At 45.3% G+C, this 20,755-nt stretch overlaps 1 protein-coding gene across 2 annotated transcripts in view; it reads right to left on the bottom strand.

Moving 5' to 3' along the window:
* The window catches only part of Arhgap42 (Rho GTPase activating protein 42), a 226,544-nt gene that overhangs the window by 90,899 nt on the left and 114,890 nt on the right, over positions 1–20,755 (bottom strand). For both annotated transcript variants that reach the window (XM_005077326.4, XM_021231343.2), the window contains exon 4: positions 2,168–2,239. In XM_005077326.4, coding sequence (XP_005077383.1) covers positions 2,168–2,239 — 72 coding nt within the window. The remainder of the gene's footprint in view (positions 1–2,167; positions 2,240–20,755) is intronic.

The following is a 20,755-nucleotide window of genomic DNA, read 5'->3' on the forward strand; positions in this document are numbered from 1 at the left end:
GAAGCAAAGCAACAAGTAAGACAGATACCCCCACACACGCTCGCTTCACACTCCCGAAGGACAAGGAACAGATAACACACTTCGGAAAAGGACACTTGCTTCACTTTTCCCCTTCCTAAAGTCCCCTTAGCAATTCAGAAGTAAACACAGCAGGCGCACGAAACAGAATCATCATGACAGACGGCCAAGTATCCCGCTCACAATGTCACTGGCTTCACATTTAACACCCAGCCACTAGACAACGACATGATACCATAATGTCCTCTTCTGTATTCTCAGTTGTCCTGTCCACTGATTGATATGTTCACACACACACACACACAAAGAGCGGGTGATGCTACTCCTGCTTCTACAGCCTCCGCTAACACCAGCCTTCCTGGAGAAAGCGGTCATCCACAACAACTGTAATTACCGCTTGCATGATGGGCTGGGGAAATGCACTAGACCTAGGAGGGAATGCTTCAGGAGGCTCCCTAACCCAGCTACAGAAACATCCACAAGATGTGGAGCCCTTGCAGAGGAGAGCGGCTTTACTCCAGGTCTACTCAGCACCGTTACACATCACCCTTCCACTTTTGGGAAACACTCTTCAACGCATTCTCTGTGGCTTTAGTGGCTGTTGTCCCCCAAGTCGTAAGGGACACAGAGTAAGGATCGTGACTCTCTTTTTACAGCTGTGGTCTTTAATCTTATCAAATACTAGACTTGCAACAGAGGCAACCATGAGAGTAGCAAATATTTGCTGAGCTAATTAACAGAAGGGGCTCTGATTCACTCTTTAGATGAAATCGGATTTGCACTGCTGGAGATGTGTGTACCATGCTCTAATTCAAGACAAACACTGATGACTTATTATGGGAAACAAGGCTAAGAACTATTCATCCTATGAAAAGGGGAAATGTCACTTGTGCATGAGAAACAGAGCATTGGAAAGGGGCATGAATGAGGAAGTCGGCTTCCTGATGCTGCCATATGACATAAGTCACTAGCAGGATGTCAAAATGGAGAGGGTAACCACTTTTGCAGGGAGAAGGGAAGAGGGGCACTGGGAGGAAGGCAAGCTCACATCCATGTCTGCAATGAATTGTAGCAGCCAGCCGACTCGTGGGGGATTTTATTAGGATTACATATTCTGTTAAAACCACAGCTACTGAAGGTCTCCTGAGCGGAAGAATGACAGGCTCCAACATGACAAGTTTGGTTGACAGGGTAAAACGGGGGTGCGCAGACCAGTCAGTAAGAAATAACGTTACTCCAGCCAGAAGAGATGGAGGAGAGAAAGCAGTCCCCCAGAAGAACCAACCCTGCTGCTGGAGTGGAGGAGGCGGCTGTCATTAACTGACTACAGCAGAGTCCAACACAGATAAGGGCAGGGGTGAGAGAGGGAGGGGATGAGCTGAAGAGTTCAGTGTGGGAGGGGCAACATCATACACACGTCTGGAGTCGTCAAAGAATAAAATTTCCAAAAAAGAGCAGAGTGATAGTGGATTCCAGTGAGATAGCTCATCATGGACAGGCACCCGCTGATAAGCCTGACTAAGTGAGTTCAATCCCCGGGACCCACACAGTAGAAGAGAACCAACTCCTTCAAGATGTCCCCAGATTTCCATATGCTCACTATAGTATGTGTGTGTGAATGTACACAAATCAATGAACCATAGGCAGATATGTAAATTTTAGCCAGCCATAATCAATGAACAGTAATGCAAAGGCTTTCTGTCAAATGTATTTAAAGTTTTTCCCACAAAACATTCATCATAGAAAGCTTTCCAAAGAATAATACAAGTTCTTTTGATGTTATTGATGTACTTTTCGGTACATAGCAAACCTACTTTTATTTTATTTCCAGTAAAGACAATACCTCTTTTAATTTTACAAACTCTCCTCCTCCTCTCTTCAAAAGTGTGTATTCCCTATCACTGCAGGGCATGAGGAGCCCATGTAACACAGACATGCTCTCTACTCAGCAGAAGACCGCCGTTTAGTTTTTAAATGAACCCCAGCTTCGTAACGGGCTATCAAAAAGAAAAGAGTTTTAACATGATGTCATTTTAAACACACAAAGTATTTTAATAGGTCATTCTAACTGCAAAACATTAACATCTGATGTTATATCGCCTTTAATCATCAGGAGAATATCTGAAGCATAAGAAAAAGTCACACTTACTTTAGCTGCACCAATCTGTTCCTTTCGAAATTTCTCAAGGGGTGCAATTAACACATCATTAGCATTTTGAATCTGAAAATAAAAATGCACATATATTAAATTATGTACAGTTTCATGCCAATAATACTGAAATGGTATCCTTCCTTCAGCTTATTGAATGCATTTTTTGTTCTCTAATCTGTTTCTATAAACACATCTTACATTTTGTATTGTATTTTCTTAATCTGACAACAGAGTGGGTTTTCTGTATTTCACCTAATACTAACAATGTGGGTAATATGAAAATAAGTATTTATTTTACTGAAAACTGTTGATTGAATATGTGTATTTCTCCTAAGCTTAACTAAAAAAAGAGCATCCTGGGTATTACATTGAATTTACAAATTACAAATGTAAAATAAATTAAATTTATGTTTAATTACACTGGTGTACTGTCACCAGTTTGAGCATCACCTTAAAATCAGCATAGCTCTTCAGTTTGCCATTAGGCTGTTAGAGTCCCACAGGTACAAAATAATATAAGGCTCAATTTCTCTGACTTAATGAGTTTCCTTGCACTTGTGATTTGCCTGAAGGCTCTTGTGGTATTTCTACCCTAACTAAAACAGTACTTGATTTCATCTCAACAAAGAGTGCTTTATCTCCATGTTCCAAGAGGGAGGGTCACTTCAACTCTAAGACAGATAATCTTCCAGTATAGATGGATAAGGAAACTGCAAGGGCCAGGACCTGGACAAACAGAGACAAAAAAATCTCTAAAGATGATACTAGGAGGAAACAGACACATTCACACGTGTGTGCGCACTCACATACACACACACACACACACACACACACACACACACACCAATACCAACTTATAGAACGTCAGCAAGAGAGGAAAGGCCTAGTAACAACATGAGTGGTTTGTTCCCCCACTGTAATGACTTGGTATGACCCATGTGACCCACTCTGTACGAACCAAGTAAAAAGGCGCTGAAACCCGGTTTTCAAGCATGCTCGCTTAAACACACGGCTCTCTTGTTACAACTTTCCTGTGAGCATGAGAGCACATGGTTTTTCCATAAGTTTTAAAACCATATATAAAACAGCAATATAAGATTTTCGTTTTGATTATTTCATTTATTTTCATAACTCTGGTTAGCCTCTATTTGAGTCACACTGGCTTACTTTTCTAAATAGTGGTGTGTGTGTGTGTGTGTGTGTGTGTGTGTGTGTGTGCACGTGTGCGTGTGCGCCTTGGACACACATGTACCATGGCATTCATGTGTAGGTCAGAGGGCAATTTTGAGTGTTGGCCCTCACCTTCAACTTTGGTTGAGGCAGCATTTTTTGTTTTTCCTGCCAGTGCACCCTGACTAGCTGGCCTGTGATGCTGTAGGAATTCTCCTATCTGTACCTCCCATCTAACCTTAGGAGTGCTGAGATTACAGATGTGTGCCACCAAGCCCAGCTTTACACAAATCCTGGCGATCTGAACTCAAGTAGTTAGGGGTGTGCAGCAAGTGCTTTACCCACTGAGACACCAACCCAGCCAGAATTTAAATTCCATAATCTGAATGCTCAAGGATAATGTACCAATCACAAAAACAAAATGCTGATGCTACCTCCTACAACCCTGCATTATTCAACTTCAAAATCCTGTTTCCACAGAGGATCGACTCAGGAGGGTAGACCCACCCTCCCTGAATGTGGGCCGCGCAGCACTATCCCACCCTCCCTGAATGTGGGCGGAGCAGCACTGTCCCACCCTCCCTGAATGTGGGCGGAGCAGCACTATCCCACCCTCCCTGAATGTGGGCGGAGCAGCACTGTCCCACCCTCCCTGAATGTGGGCCGCGCAGCACTATCCCACCCTCCCTGAATGTGGGTGGAGCAGCACTATCCCACCCTCCCTGAATGTGGGCCGCGCAGCACTGTCCCACCCTCCCTGAATGTGGGCGGAGCAGCACTGTCCCACCCTCCCTGAATGTGGGCGGAGCAGCACTATCCCACCCTCCCTGAATGTGGGCGGAGCAGCACTATCCCACCCTCCCTGAATGTGGGCCACGCAGCACTATCCCACCCTCCCTGAATGTGGGCGGAGCAGCACTGTCCCACCCTCCCTGAATGTGGGCGGAGCAGCACTGTCCCACCCTCCCTGAATGTGGGCGGAGCAGCACTGTCCCACCCTCCCTGAATGTGGGCGGAGCAGCACTGTCCCACCCTCCCTGAATGTGGGCCGCGCAGCACTATCCCACCCTCCCTGAATGTGGGCGGAGCAGCACTGTCCCACCCTCCCTGAATGTGGGCGGAGCAGCACTATCCCACCCTCCCTGAATGTGGGCCGCGCAGCACTGTCCCACCCTCCCTGAATGTGGGCGGAGCAGCACTATCCCACCCTCCCTGAATGTGGGCCACGCAGCACTGTCCCACCCTCCCTGAATGTGGGCGGAGCAGCACTGTCCCACCCTCCCTGAATGTGGGCGGAGCAGCACTGTCCCACCCTCCCTGAATGTGGGCGGAGCAGCACTGTCCCACCCTCCCTGAATGTGGGCCGCGCAGCACTATCCCACCCTCCCTGAATGTGGGCGGAGCAGCACTGTCCCACCCTCCCTGAATGTGGGCGGAGCAGCACTGTCCCACCCTCCCTGAATGTGGGCGGAGCAGCACTGTCCCACCCTCCCTGAATGTGGGCGGAGCAGCACTGTCCCACCCTCCCTGAATGTGGGCGGAGCAGCACTGTCCCACCCTCCCTGAATGTGGGCCGCGCAGCACTATCCCACCCTCCCTGAATGTGGGCGGAGCAGCACTGTCCCACCCTCCCTGAATGTGGGCGGAGCAGCACTGTCCCACCCTCCCTGAATGTGGGCGGAGCAGCACTATCCCACCCTCCCTGAATGTGGGCGGAGCAGCACTATCCCACCCTCCCTGAATGTGGGCCGCGCAGCACTGACCCACCCTCCCTGAATGTGGGCGGAGCAGCACTGTCCCACCCTCCCTGAATGTGGGCCGCACAGCACTATCCCAGGGCCTGAAGCCGGCAAGCAGGTAAAGCAGAACGGAAAGACCATGGGAAATCTTATTTCCCTGTTGTAAAGAGAAGCCTTTTCCTTGAGAGAAGCCTTCCCAACAGCCTGGTTCTAGAGCCGCATCAGTCCCAAATAAACACACAGGAGTATATTAATTATGAAGCTGTTGGCCTTGCTTGTTTCTTACTGGCTAGCTCTAACTTAAGTAATTACCCCATAATTGTTAATCTAAGTATTTCTCTTACCGGAGAATAGTCCCGGGCTTCCTCCCCCATGGCGTTACATCTTGACTCTCTGTGTTTCTCCTACCCAGAGTCCTCCTCGACTCCTATCTTATTTCCCTATTGGCCAACAGTGCTTTATTGACAAATAACAGGACTTTCCCAACACCCTGTCCCTGGACCTTCCAATGTATCCTTTTGCTTTCGGGTTTGTCCCATGTCCCCCTACAACCTTGTTCTGTGAGAGTAAAGCTGAAGGGTGAAAACAACATCACACAGCTCGTGCAGAAGACCCCAGCTTGTTTCCATCACCATCACCAGGAGGCTCACAAGCATCTGCAACCCCAGTTCCGGGGAAGCCAACAGCCGCTTCTACCCTCTGCAGACACCCACACGTACACAAGCTCACACAGACATGGGCACATGCACCGGTAACTTTTAAAGGAAACGGTACTAAACGAAACGGGGAGTGGGTGGTGGCGAAGACAGAGGAGCGCTCCCGTACGTGCCGTGTGGTTGCCGAAAGCTCCTGAGTGCCTTCCCAGCACAGATAGCAAAGCCGCATCCCACTTGTGACAGCGAACTTGCAAAAACTCATCTGCAGCGCACCAAGAACTCAGGAGGTACACACACCCAGCCTCGCTGGCGTCTCAGCACAAAAACTGATAACACGAGACTCCCCCTTCCTCAACTTCCCAAGGTGTTTTCAAAGCCACAAGAGAGATGAGTATGTTTTTAAAGTCAACGGACATAAAATCGGCACGTGGCAGTTTCTCAATACATACTCGCCTCTCCATCCTCTGAAGTTTCTTAATTTCCACAACTATTTAAAAGATGGTTATTTGAAGTAAATAAAACTGAGACTCGTATTAAGTTAACATTTTCTATCCAGAGCAATGGTACCAGGTCATAAATTTGAACATTTAATTTTTCCTTTAAATTATTGTGACATTGTGATATTTTTACATACAGAGTTGGCTGTGTGATCAAACAGCTCCTATTCACAATATGTGGGTTTAAGTTTAGGAGATTTGGCCTCAATGGGCAGCACTAATGGGCACTACATGGCTTTAGAACCAGCCTCGCTATTTCTAACCCTGACCTTTGCAGCTTTCCAGGGAATACAGGACTCTGCTTTCTGCACACACATCAACCACATCTGCCATGATCCATGGATGAAGCCAAGAAGACTTTAAAGTCACGGAAAAATTAAAAGACACTGTTGCTCCTGCAGAGCAAAGAAACATGGCGGCCAACACAGCAAAATTCCATTAGTTAATTCATGAAAGAGGGTACAATTTAGAGGGCAAAACTTACCATTATTTTGTTAAATGTAGAGTAATGCAATTTTGGTTCACACAGAACTCTTTCTCTCCTATTTATAAAAAAAAGAGATGAAGAAGAAAGGAAGAGAGAAAGTATGTGTGAGAGAGAGGGGGGATCTACTAAAATTCATTCTGGAGAGAGAGAGGGGGGGTGGAGGGAGAGAAATGGATCTACTAAAATTCACAATTCATCCTGGAAGGGTAATTCAGGTGATTCTAGATTCCACATCTGTGAGATGCCTGATTTGATATGACCTTGCAGGGGTTATCAGGAAAAATACAAGAGCAATCTTAATATTCTTGATAAATATTTATGATAATTAAAAGTCTCAAAAATACCTTGTTGATTTTTGACACAATTCATTTCTAATTGTTACTTATTACCTAAACCTTGGCTTTATCTTTACAGCTCTTGGCTCATAATTCGCATTCAAAATATTTTAAGAATGACTTCACTTATTTTCACTAAAAGAAAATCAAATCAGATTTTAAAAAAAGACTCCAGGCCATGCACTGTGTGAACTCGGTCAGTTCTCAGCCTACACTCTGACACTATGCAACATTAAACAAATTACTCATTAACTCTTCCTATTAAATTCACTCTGCCATAGTGAGTTTTACAGAGTCCTGCAACTGTGGGGCAAACTGCATTAGACCAAACAGTAAAGTTTCTTGTTTTGATTTTTTGTTGCTTGAAGTGATTCTAATAATCAGCCACAATGATAGTCAGTCATCTCTCAAAAGCAAAGGCTGCAGCTGTTTTTATGTGGTTAGAAGTAAAGAGTCTCCAAAAATGCTATTACGTCTTTCCTCCACATGATACAATTTTCTATAGATTGTGGAAGTTAAAGTGTCATCCTACATGAGTGACTCTCCCTGGTTTTCACTGCTTGGAAGTTGTGTGCCAAACAAAAGACTCATTGAACAGACAAGATCGGGCGCATTCATTGAGCGAAAGGAATCTGAAAAATTCCGTAAAATTTTACTCTCCCCCACTGCCCCCAGGAACTGGTTAAAAACCAGTGCTATTGGTTCTAGGCGTATTGTTGCCTAGCACATCATTATCCTGCAACTTTCTAAGTAACAATAGGATATTAGGAACTCACTATATGAGTTCTCTCACAGATGTGAAGCAACTCTGTAAAGATGCTCTTACAGCACAGACAGACAGCCAGAGCAGCTGCTATAACAGACGATGCCATTTACAATGGGAAACACCAGTGTATTTATCTCACTGTAAAAGTAATATCCTGTGGCATTGTCAATATAGCCAATCAATGAAAAGAAGGCAGCCCGTGCAGGCACAGTGCAGAGAGGAGGAAGCACAATCAACACTGAAGACATCTACAAAGAGTGTCCCCAATGATAACGGACCCCTTTCCCACTGGGTGTTCACAACTGGGAAAGTCCACACATTTGGCATGACAAACCAGCATCCTTCTTCTGCTGTGTTCCAAGTCCTTCCCAGTTCTTCCTCCTCAGCATCTCAGGAAAGAGCAGCTGGTAAAGTGTGAGTGCTGGGAGGCTACTCTAGGGCTTACCCCTAGGGCACCGGCCAATCTCACTTTCTCTGTGTAACAGCCCTAGCTGTCCTGGAAGCCTCTTTGTAAACCAGGCTGATCTCAGACTCACAGAGATTAAAGGCTGGGCTGCCACGGCTAAATTTAACTTTCTTTCATTAAAAACTCCAAACCTTTCCTGTGTTATCAACCAAATCCATTGTACTTCTCAACCATAACTCAAAGATAGAAACTCATACAGGGCATGGGAGAGAAGCATATGAACAGACCTTGCCTATAGTCAGTGATCAGACCTCAAAAATGAAATGTACTTTATTGTATGTCTTCTAATGTCAGCAAAAGACTATGAAAGACCAGATCTATATCTTAAAAAAACAAAAGCTGTGTAAGCTGCCTGGATACCACAGCTAACCATTTATTCCCTACCTCAATGCTACTTGTTACTCCAATATTTGAACACTAACTCTCCACATTCAGGCCAGTGTTCCACCACGAAACCCAACACTGTGGATCTCAGTTGCTGAGCTCCCACTTGGCTTAAATTAACAGCATTGTTCATCTAACTGAATTTTTACTAGTGATGACACTCATTTCCTGGAAGAACACACTGGGAAAAGACATGAAAGCTTGGATAATCACACCCATGAATCTACCCTTTCTCAAAAGATCTGCAAGGCTACACTCAGATTCCAGGCCCTGCCCTGTGTGAACACGGTCAGTTCTCAGCCTATGCCTAACACTGTGCAATACTGAACAAGTTATTCAGTGCAATGAAGATGACAGCAGGACTTCATTTCATAGCTTACTTACAGAAATTAAATCTTTATATTTATGCCTATCGTAAGTTTATTAAGATTTATGAAGCATTAACTCTTCCTGTTAAATCCACTCTGATCAAATAAGGTGCATTTACACGCATATCATTTCTTAAAATTATAGAAAAATCTTCTTTTGAATTATTACTGTGATTCAAATGTAGGAGAGAAATCTCATTCGCCAGCATCAGGCTTCATAACTGCACAAGAACAGTCACCAGGGACAAATGGCAGCAAGTCTCTGCTTCTAGGGTGTTGAATCCTCCTGAAGGACATTAGTCTAATTGTAGTTTGCTAGTAAAATCACCTATCCTCCTGTGATGAAGAAACCGAAAATCATTCCACCTTGAAAGACTCAAACAGAGAAGACAGTAGATCTCAGATGTTCGATGGCTCTGATCTGGTTCTGTCATAACATTAGGCTGCACCAGATGAAAATCTCTAAGTGTTAGGGTATTTGAACCCAAACACACTTCTTTTAGCTTTTGGTGCTGCTGTTCTTAAGTGAGTTCAATCCCTAGTGAGACGATTAGCAAAGAATATTTTTGAGCCAGATGCAGTGTTGGGTTCCCATTGTCCCACACCTAGGAGACTGAGACAAGAGGACAACATTTGCAGCCAGCAAGGGCAGCACAAAGAGAGCCCGTGTCAAAGCCAAAGGACCTTTAAAGTCTGGATGCACCGAGGGAGCGCTGGTCAATGCACCTGTAAATGCAGCCGGTGTAAGTGCAGCACACGTCTCCTCCCCTGCGTCTGCTCTGTCATAGTCCTGACGACTGTTTCTTAGTGTACAAACTGAAAACAATGAAACTTCAAAGGCATCTGAGAAACACGAAAATCAGCTTACTTTCCAGCTGGAAATAACAAGACACCTAAGAGTTCAAATTAGAATCGGCGACCTAAAGGCTGTGGACAATGTACTTTGATATTCTCTTCCAATTTTGAACAGAGTGTGCACTTAGTATTTGTATAGGCTTTAAAAAGATGGTATGAGAAACCCTGTCTCAAAAAAACAAACAAACAAACAAAAAGAGTGTATGAACTCAAAGTCTGTTCCAGGTGGACTTCATCCACACCATTCAGAAGCCGAGTTCTCAAGCAGAGATAAGAAATGCTGTGACCTCTGCTGATGCTCCCAAGTGGGTTGAATGGCCCCTCCTGCCTGCTCAGGCAAAGGACTCCTTGTAGATATTGGAAAGGTAACTCCATTCAGTACTCGGAAACTCTAGGACTTGCTGGGCCTGCGTGCCTCTGATGGTGCCACGATTAGATTCCAGTGTTGTTTTCTTACACTGTATGAGGTGGGCAAAGATAACCCCTTAACAGTCAGCTAAGGTATATCAACACCACAGGCTCCTATAAAACAGATCTCCACCCATCTGCAGACCTCAAAACCCAGAAGCACATGTACCCTGAGATAAGCTCATTGTAGCCTCCAGAATTTTTCTTTGTGTGAGTGTGTGTGTGTTTTATACGCTAAGTTATTTCAAAGAAAAATGGCTCTGTGCATGAGGACAGGAGAAGAGGCTTTCAGCACATAGGTAAATTGATATAATTCAGTATATGCGCCAGCCTCCATTTAGCACCAAGTGTACCTTAATGCTATTTCTTCTTGATGATTTGTTGGGCCCTTCTTTCTAGTCATCACAATGAATGCCCTCGGCGTAAAATTGCTTGCCTGACTGAAGCTGCTGATTTTTTAAGTTAAACAAGTTTCTGACAGTCTTCGTAAGCTTGTAGGAAGATAGAAAATTGATTCATTAAACCCCAGAGTCAGTGCTGTGGCAGCAATTATACATTGGTAGTTAGGGGTTACTGTATTTTAATCCCATTTCTATAGTATTTGGGTCATTTTGAATGGATAAGACCTCAAGAAGAAAGCTCTGCTACTGTGTGTGAGATTCCTTAAACTACTTACTGCAGCTTAACAGAAGCAGGGGAAGACGTCAGCGGAGAGATGCGTGCAAAGAACACGGGGACCCAGCAAGACGGAGTTGCACTTAAAGAAGACAGAAACCGACCCGGCACGGGAATGCTGCAGGAAGTTCGGGAGGCTACATCAGGCTGGAGATGTGCCGCAACAGGCTAGTGGGCTCAAGAACGCTTGGACACATGTCACACTGTGACTCTCTGCAAGCGTTACCCATCAGGCTCATCATACAGGTGGACGTGTGACCCTCTGCAGCCTAGAGCCAAGTAAGTATTTCTTCAGTCTTAAAATAGTCTTAAAATGGCAAACCGTGGTTGAAAAGATACTGCCTGGAAGCATAAACGGAACCAGTGAACAGGCTGCTCTTACCAGGGCACGGCAGCAGGATTCTAGAGTCTACAGGCAGCAGCATCCGGAGCCTTCTACCGGACAGAGGATTTCCCTGTCTGTCCACATAACCGCCACATGAGAAAGGTACAATTACTGCACCCATCTCACAGATAAGGGCCCAAAACACAAAGAAATAAAATAATTTACCTAAGGTCGCTAACAGATCCTAAGCAGCGAAGGCAGAGATTGAAGTCAGTCTGGGTCGGACTCAACTGCTAACCATCCTAGCAGTGGACATTAGAACACCTCTCAGAATAAAAATATGCTGCAGGGCCAAAAGCCAAATTCTGCTCCCTAAAGCCATTACATGAAGGCTCAGTATACCCCCAAACCATAATATTTTATAATATTAACAATTAAAAAACAAAAAGAATTATGGAATTTGATTGGTGAGCTTACATATTGCTGTCAGAATTTTTCAACTTTGAAATAATTCTGTTCTCTCCAGCCATCCATCACTTTGAAAGCCGTGTCCGGCTGAGTGCATCCTAAAATGCAGTTTTAAGTGGTGCTGAAGCCATGTTTATACATATGACAAAAGTCGAGCTGAGTGGAATAATAATGATTTTTCTTGGCTTATGAAGCAGCTGCAACAAAATACAGGCGAGGTGAGAATCTGCACGGATCCAGGGAGGATAAGGAGAGCTTTCGACAGTGATTCGCCTTAAGGTGAAATATTTCTCACGGGTAACTGCACCAGTTAAAGTTTCAGAAATCAGGGAATAAGGGAGTGCCCCTTAAAAACAACTGTAAGAATACAACTCATTCTTGGTTCAGTCTCCCTGAAAGAACACTTCCATGGGATGTTTATGTCACAGACTCTTGACATAAACACAGGAAACTTGGTAATTAGAACTTTACAGTTAGGGGAGAACATAGCACCAGAAATCAATACAGATGCCCAAGGATGAGTGCCGGGGCGTACGTGTGTGTGCACAGAGTGTATCTGTACTATAAACCACCCCTGCAGTGTCTGCTCGGAGACATTGTAAAGATCTCTCAAGGCCACGGGGAAGCGAAAATAATCTTTCTAAATAAATAAGTCGTTAATTAAATAAGCAAACCGATTGGATTTCTGTGTTGTTAAAAAACAAAAATAGGGAAAAGTCATCAGAAGAGAAGAGTTCTGCTCTCTGCTGGAGGACTACAGACACATGTGAACAACCAAGAGTCACCCAAGCCCAGAAAATCTGCAAACAGACATGATTTATTTTGCAGGGATTTTTTTTTCTTTCAGCTTTCCCAGGCATTTGAGCACAGGCTCTTAGTCATGGCTAAGAATTACCTCATAAATAAGTCCCATGTGTTGCAACCCTTGTCCCTGATCTTCTTAAAACCCAGATCTAGAAATAAACTACCTGCCAGTTTTCCACACTCTACAGCTGTCAAATCCTTTCTAGACCAATTACATGAGAAAAATCCCTTCAGTCCCTTCTTTGTGAGAGGTACGAGTGATTCGCCAACACAACACAGACCCTCTTCACTAGAGTGACAGGCAACGGGAAAGCAACACTCCTTTTCCTTATCTGTGAGAAGGAGACCCCAGAAGAAACACAGCCGGTTACTACCACGCCATTAACTTCTAACCTCTTTTGGTCTTAACCTCTAGCTTGAGTTACTTTCAGATCACAGCACGGGTTAAAACTGATGCTCAAGACTCCCCTCCAGGAGCCAGGCAGTGGTGGCGCACGCCTTTAATCTCAGCACTCAGGAGACAGAGGAAGGTGGACCTCTCTGAGTTCGAGGCCAGGCTGGTCCACAGAAAGAGTTCCATGACAGCACAAACAGACCCTGCCTTGAAAAAAGAAACAAAAACAAAACAAGACAGAACCACTCTCTCAAACACCACCTAGCAAATGATAGAACCAAACACCCAAGCCTATGGTCTCTGCTTTGGACACATCTCCATGGCTACAGCAAGCCCCTCATCATGTCTCTCTGGGGTTGAACAGGACCTGTTCTGCACATCTCCCCCTATGAACTTTCACAAGCCCTACTCGTGTGTTTGATTTCCCATGGAGACCACAGTGGTATCTAACCAAGAAGAGTGGTTGCTCCCGGCTTTGATCAGCTGTTAGGGCAACATCCAAAGACCTTCATGGAAGGACCTTGTCCTCGACCTTGTAACTTCCTCCTCTTTTCACACACAGTAAGTCATCTCTCCTTCTAAATAGAGCAACACATGACCCACAGGCCGTAGTTCACAATGTGGCCTTTCCTTCCCAGGCCCACACGCCCTGTTCCCATCTATCTAAAAAGTCTCTCACCCCAGAAACCTCAGTCTGTGTCATCTCCCGATCCATCCTTAATGCTCCTGGTCTGTCTTTGGGAATTTCTTGAGATTTCCACAGGATACGGACCAGCCCACTACTCCAGCAGATGTCTGTGGTCCTGTCAATGTCCCAACCACACATGGATGCTTCCCACTTTCTTTCTTAAGCAGTGGTCACGGAGTGTAGTTATTAGACCTTCCCACCCCCCCCCAAAAGTATTTATTATCATACATTCGTTGGCTAGAAATGAGGATGGTATGGGAGAATGAGTTTAAAAATGAAATGGTAGAGAATACAAAATTTTGAGACATGATCTCACAGAACTCAGAATGAACTTCAACTAGCTAGGTAACCAAGAATAACCTTGAACTTCTGATTCTCCTTCCTCTTCCTTTTCTGGGTTGAAATTGCTGGCTTTTGCCACCACACCTGGTTTGTACAGAGTTGGGAATTAATGAAAAATGGGTGTTTGCACACTAAGAAGTACTCCATCAACTGAGCTATCCCCTATTAAACTAAATGATAAGATGCCTAGTGTTGGCTCTAGGTTTGTGCATGCTAATAGAATTTTCCTACTCAAACACCAGCTTCAGCCTCAAAGAGTATCTCATTCATGTACATAACTAATCGAGTATGGAATTTTTTAATGAACCACTGAAAAAGATAAAGCCTGAGCATATGGATTCCCTTTGTGACTTTGGGGAAGAAATCCTTTGACCAATAATGAATGTCAATCATCTTCTACCTAGAGAGTCAAAGTCAGGGGCTTTCAGCATTACCTTCTGGAACATACTTCTTCATCAGTCCCGGTTACCATTTGGACCTGGATCTTGAATAAGCAGCTGGAATGGGGTAGGGCATTCAGGCATACTAAATGCTCTCAGGCAGAATAATCTGACCCTAGACATTTATTGGGGGTGAATAAGCAATGGCATGCTTATCGTTGGAAGACTCCTTGTTACCCTGTGCCAATAATTCAATTAGGCATGTAAACAACTGTGGAAGAATGAGTCATGAAAAACCCAGCTTCTTGTCACCCTTCAGCTTTCCAGTCAGGGGACAGCCTATCCACATTCCTATGGGACCATGTTGCAGCAGGAGCACTGAGGTGGGGGGGGGGACACAACAGAAAAGGAGAACACGGGCCAAATCGAACAAAATTTGTTTCCTTCTTTAGCAACTCCAACAGGCCACCGTTTCTGCTCTCCTGCCTCATTTTGCCTTTATTCTAGTGTGCTTATTTAACTTGGCAGGACCCCAACACCCTTGTCTCTTCACAGAAGTCCCTCACCAAGGACCATCCTCTGGGAACCCATGGCCTAATCATCTGAAACCCAGAGGGCATTCAAGTTTGCCTTTAAACGCTCACCACTACGATGGCACCTGTGTGAAGGCCCTCACCCATGCTTTGGAACATTCAGTTTGCCTGCTGTCTGCTGATTTGCTCACCACTACGATGGCACCTGTGTGAAGGCCCTCACCCATGCTTTGGGACATTCAGTTTGCCTGCTGTCTGCTGATTTGCTCACCACTACGATGGCACCTGTGTGAAGGCCCTCACCCATGCTTTGGAGCATTCAGTTTGCCTGCTGTCTGCTGATTTGCTCACCACTACGATGGCACCTGTGTGAAGGCCCTCACCCATGCTTTGGGACATTCAGTTTGCCTGCTGTCTGCTGATTTGCTCACCACTACGATGGCACCTGTGTGAAGGCCCTCACCCATGCTTTGGAGCATTCAGTTTGCCTGCTGTCTGCTGATTTGCTCACCACTACGATGGCACCTGTGTGAAGGCCCTCACCCATGCTTTGGGACATTCAGTTTGCCTGCTGTCTGCTGATTTGCTCACCACTACGATGGCACCTGTGTGAAGGCCCTCACCCATGCTTTGGAGCATTCAGTTTGCCTGCTGTCTGCTGATTTGCTCACCACTACGATGGCACCTGTGTGAAGGCCCTCACCCATGCTTTGGGACATTCAGTTTGCCTGCTGTCTGCTGATTTGCTCACCACTACGATGGCACCTGTGTGAAGGCCCTCACCCATGCTTTGGAACATTCAGTTTGCCTGCTGTCTGCTGATTTGCTCACCACTACGATGGCACCTGTGTGAAGGCCCTCACCCATGCTTTGGAACATTCAGTTTGCCTGCTGTCTGCTGATTTGCTCACCACTACGATGGCACCTGTGTGAAGGCCCTCACCCATGCTTTGGGACATTCAGTTTGCCTGCTGTCTGCTGATTTGCTCACCACTACGATGGCACCTGTGTGAAGGCCCTCACCCATGCTTTGGAGCATTCAGTTTGCCTGCTGTCTGCTGATTTGCTGCAGTGCACTGTGAGTTAGTGCTCTGAAAGACATTGCCCCGGGAAGATGGATGGCTTGGTACCAAGAATGGCCTGATTTCGTTTTGTTGCTGTGATTAAAAACCCTGACCGAAAGCAACTCAGAGAAGTCATGGGCTTACTTCAGCTTCCACTTCCAGATCTCAGTCTGTCACGGAGGGAGGGCAGGGACCCAAGGCGAGGCACCTGTCATCCCGTGCAGTGTTACCTTAAACCAGGAGCTCACTCACAGCCAAGAAATCACAGCGGAACCATGGGGGAATGCTGCTTCCTTGCTGGCTCACCTCACCTTAGCTAACTTCTGGTGTTAACTGCCTAAGAATGTACTGGCCTCGGTGGGCTGGACTTTTCTCCATCAGTTAATAAGATGATGAATGATATAAAATGTATAGGTGCTCATCGTTCAATCAGAAAAATCACTTAGACTACACTTTCATAACCTTCCAGGAAAGAATTCAGTTAGTTGTGAATTAAGTGTGGTAAACCAAAGTCAATGCATTTAGGGTTTTAGCTTCGATATTTCAACCACTAGTTCCTGAGCTAATAAATCAGGCATTGTAAACAAATGCCCTGTGAGACAATGCCCCTCCTCTCAAGCAGCTTATATGTTAAATCTCAGGAAGATAAACAAGAAAAGGTATTAAAGTGGCGGCAAATAAGGGCAGGCACCAGAAAGGAAACAGAACAGGAAGGGGAGAAGGGACGCCTTGACCTGGGGCAATGCAGGTGAGAGCTCAGCCAGGGGCTGCTGACCTTGCCTGGCTCAGCAGACGGTGAAGCCACAGTGACAGTGTCTAGACACAGGACAAGATGGAGGAATGCCTTGGTGGCCTTGGAGACACTAAGGAGAAAACACCGAGACCACGGCACCTCAGGCGCAAAAATGACCGCCTGACCAGAGGCCCAGCATGAAACTTCAGAGTGGTTGAGCAGGGCTGGTTCCCTTAGTAAGGATGAGGCGGGAGAGAGGGCTCTAGGATGCAGACCCACCGTCTTCTCAGACTGAAACACAGCTGCAAGACGCACATGAATAAACAAACAAAACAAGCTGCATGGAAAGCTAAGGTCTCAGTCAGGAGGGGCCTCAGAGCTGCGGCCTGAGCTATAACCCTCGCTCGCTCCTCAACCCCTACTTAAAGCTCAGGAGGCTTTTCAGGTGGAAAAAAAGATCAGGGGCAAATGCTTTGGGCCGGCATGTGTGCTTGCCATGCTGTGTGTGTGGACAGGCGGCCGGCATAGCAATCGTGCAAAGAAGTGTCCTACCACAGAGGTCCCGGCAACGGTCACAGTACACAAGGCTCTGGAAATCACAGGCCAGAGCTGGGATATTATCCTGTGAGGCACCACAGAAGCCTAGAATGTGGCCAAAGGACAAAAGATATGAATCATATTGTGGCGGGCACCCCTTTCTCCCCACATTGTCGTTACTCATAAGGCCATGTTCCCCTTGAGGCTTTCAAAGGCCATCACTACAGAGAGAGAGGGAAAGGCCACCGAGGAACCTCTGACCTGAAATTGAACCCAGTGCCTGCACAAACAAAACGCAATAACCATTGAAAACAACCATGGAAAAACCCCCTTGGTGCACACTACCAGGAACTTCCCAGGAAACAGGCCCAACTATTTGTAACTGTTATCTATGATTCCACACAGGGAAAGACTGACAACATTAAAGCAATTACTCTCTCTCCGGGTGAATGAGAGGGATTTTTGTGTCATGAGTAACTTGAGTGTCCATTATTCCAGACATGGAGGTTCCAGTTTACCAAGAGACAGTATTTTATGACCTTTCTATACATTGAATTTACTTCTTTAATGTCAAGGCTAGATAGACTAAAAGGAACACAATCTGGAGATAAGAGGAATAATGACCACGTGATATGCAGAAGCGTCCCTTCTGGGATCAGAGCGACAGAGGAGAAGACGGTGAGACAGCACAGCGTTGAGAGCCCACTCTTCACTGAGGTAGCGTCTTCCTCCCAGGGGAGCTGGCATGAACTCGAGATTTTTCACCCAGTGCTTCCCATTAGCAATTAATGCAAAGCCAGGGACAACGTCAATCTCTCTGTGTGTTACTGAGAAGCCACTGGAAAATTCAGCGATGAATTTTATAGGGTTCTGTCACAAAAGTATCAGTCTCAAAAAAACGAATGCTTTGGGTGCTCTGACTAATGTAAATTCTTTCTTCCTGTTTCTTTTCTTCCATTCTAGTCCAGTATATGTGTGGGAAAGTGGTAGGTGGGTCTTGGCACAGCTCTCCTTCCTTACTTGTTATAAAATTGACTTACACAGTTGAAAAGAAACTAGTACTAATTCTCGAGTTTATTATGATCACCATGATAGGTTTTATGCTCTACTCCTAGGCCGTGAAGATGCTACTGTTATCAGTACCCAAAAGTAAGAAACAGTCTCTTGAGACACTCGTGGGAGGAAATACCTTAAAAATAGAGTAATATTTTCAAACTGAACAATACAAAAGCCTCTTTGAAAATTCCTCCCACAGAAAACTAGAATTGCTGACAAAATCAGGGCTAGGAAGCTCAAGTCAGTGGGGAGAAGAGTGGGAAAGGGCACTGTTGACATCACCTCGTAACAGCATAGCACAGGTCTGTAACGAAATCACCATTTAGCGCCCTTCACCTCCTCCATGGGCAGATTTAGTGAATCCTTTAAACGGATTCTTTCAGAAGTTCTTGTCTTCTTTGGAGCACTAAGATTCTTTCTTCATAAGCACTGGGTAATTCACCACTCATACTTCTCACTTTTGATTCATGCTCTATAGAACTGAAGACTATGTGTCATATCACATGCCTGAAAGTTGCTCAAGACAGAGTGACATTATAGACCTTTCTGTAAAATTTGGAAAGCCTTTCTTACCCTTTCATGACCTAAAGGGTCAACAAACTGAACTGGAAACATGACTCAGTGACCAGAATACTGGATGCTCTTGTAGGTAACCTCAGTTCAGCTCCCAGAACGCACATGGGGGCCACAACAGTCTGTAATTCCAGTTCCAGGAGATCTGACACCCTGTTCTCACGTCTGCAGGCACCAGGTACACACACAGAGCGCAGACACACATGCAGACAAACATTCACACACAGAAAATAAAAATAAACATTTTTTTTTTTTTGGTTTTTCGAGACAGGGTTTCTCTGTGGCTTTGGAGGCTGTCCTGGAACTAGCTCTTGTAGACCAGGCTGGCCTCGAACTCACAGAGATCCGCCTGCCTCTGCCTCCCGAGTGCTGGGATTAAAGGCGTGCGCCACCAACGCCCGGCTAAAAATAAACATTTTTTAAGAAAGGAAAAAGCTATAATGGCATACCCAGCTACATAGTGAGTTGGAGGCCAGCCTGGGCTACATGAGGCCATCTTTAAAAAAAAAACGTCACCAAGCTGAGGAGATAGCTCAGTAGGTACCAGCACCTGCTGTGATTATATTTACATACAAATACATACACACACACCACACATCATACACCACCCCCCCACACACACTCATGTACAATTGTCAGTACAGTACAAGTCAGAAACAGCATTTTTTATAAGCACATGAACACTGCCAATCCACATGATGGCTGTGACATTAGCAGATGACCTGTCACCTGTGGCAGCTCATGAGACTTCTGTGATGTGAAGGGTACATCACTATGCGGTGCACAGTCATACGCCTTTACGTTTATCAGTGGCCCCCCAACAAACGGTCTACTCTGGGGCCCAGGCTGTCCTTGAACTTGAGTCCTTCTATCTCAGTCTACAGGGTCCTGCTGTTATAAATGCATGCCAACACACCAAACCAAAATTTAAATTGTGAAAACAGACAGGACAAATGCATTAACTTGCTAACTTTTCTCTGTATTTCCAACTCCCTTTCCATCATGTTTCTTGCAACCTAAACATGTCACAGTCAACTTTAGACCTGAACACTGACCCTTACTGTAGCCAATGGGCCCACTGTCCATGGTGGAAGTTCTTGTTCTACCTTTTCCAGTGTGTGGTGGAACTGTGGTTAAATCCCACCTTTCTACAGAGAGCAAAAATACAGCCCAGTCTTCCACTTGGCACCACCTGAAATAACAAAAACTCATCACCATGGGGAATGAGCCAGGACTTGGAACATTTTAGGGGAAAGACCTGGGTTATGAAATGAGATGAAACAGTACTAGCTGATGATCATGGAGTCTTGAATAAGCCTCTAAAACTACATGAGTCTCAGTTTCATCTTCAACAAGACAACATGACTGAGGGGGTTACAAGGAAAGTTCAGATCAGAGGGGCTTGATGTACGTACACACGCACACACACACACACACACACACACACACACACACCCCACAGAAATATTTAACAAGACAATATCTTGTTGATGGGATGCCTTCACAGTCACACTAACTGTATAATTATTGGGCCAGAGAGAGCTTGGAATACCACAGCACTTCATGTGGTAAGAACTATTCAAACACAATGCTAAAATTTTAAATCAGATTTAGTCCTGCAAAATACTTGCTTAAATTAGGAAGAAAGACAAGAGTGGTTAAATGAACTGGGATTATGGAGAGTATATAGATACATCAGCCATGTTATTTAGAGCTGCCTGGATGCTAAATGTTTAACTGAGATGATAAAAGACACACACAGACCATATTAAAGTAGGAAAGATTTAAGTTGTAGAGTTTCTGCAAAAGCCTCTGAATTATATCTAATTAGGCATAGAGCATGCTTGTGATTGACATTGCAGGCACTTTCAGTGTGCCTGAT

Source organism: Mesocricetus auratus, unplaced genomic scaffold (genome assembly GCF_017639785.1).
Source record: "Mesocricetus auratus isolate SY011 unplaced genomic scaffold, BCM_Maur_2.0 Super-Scaffold_100040, whole genome shotgun sequence".
Taxonomy (NCBI): domain Eukaryota; kingdom Metazoa; phylum Chordata; class Mammalia; order Rodentia; family Cricetidae; genus Mesocricetus; species Mesocricetus auratus.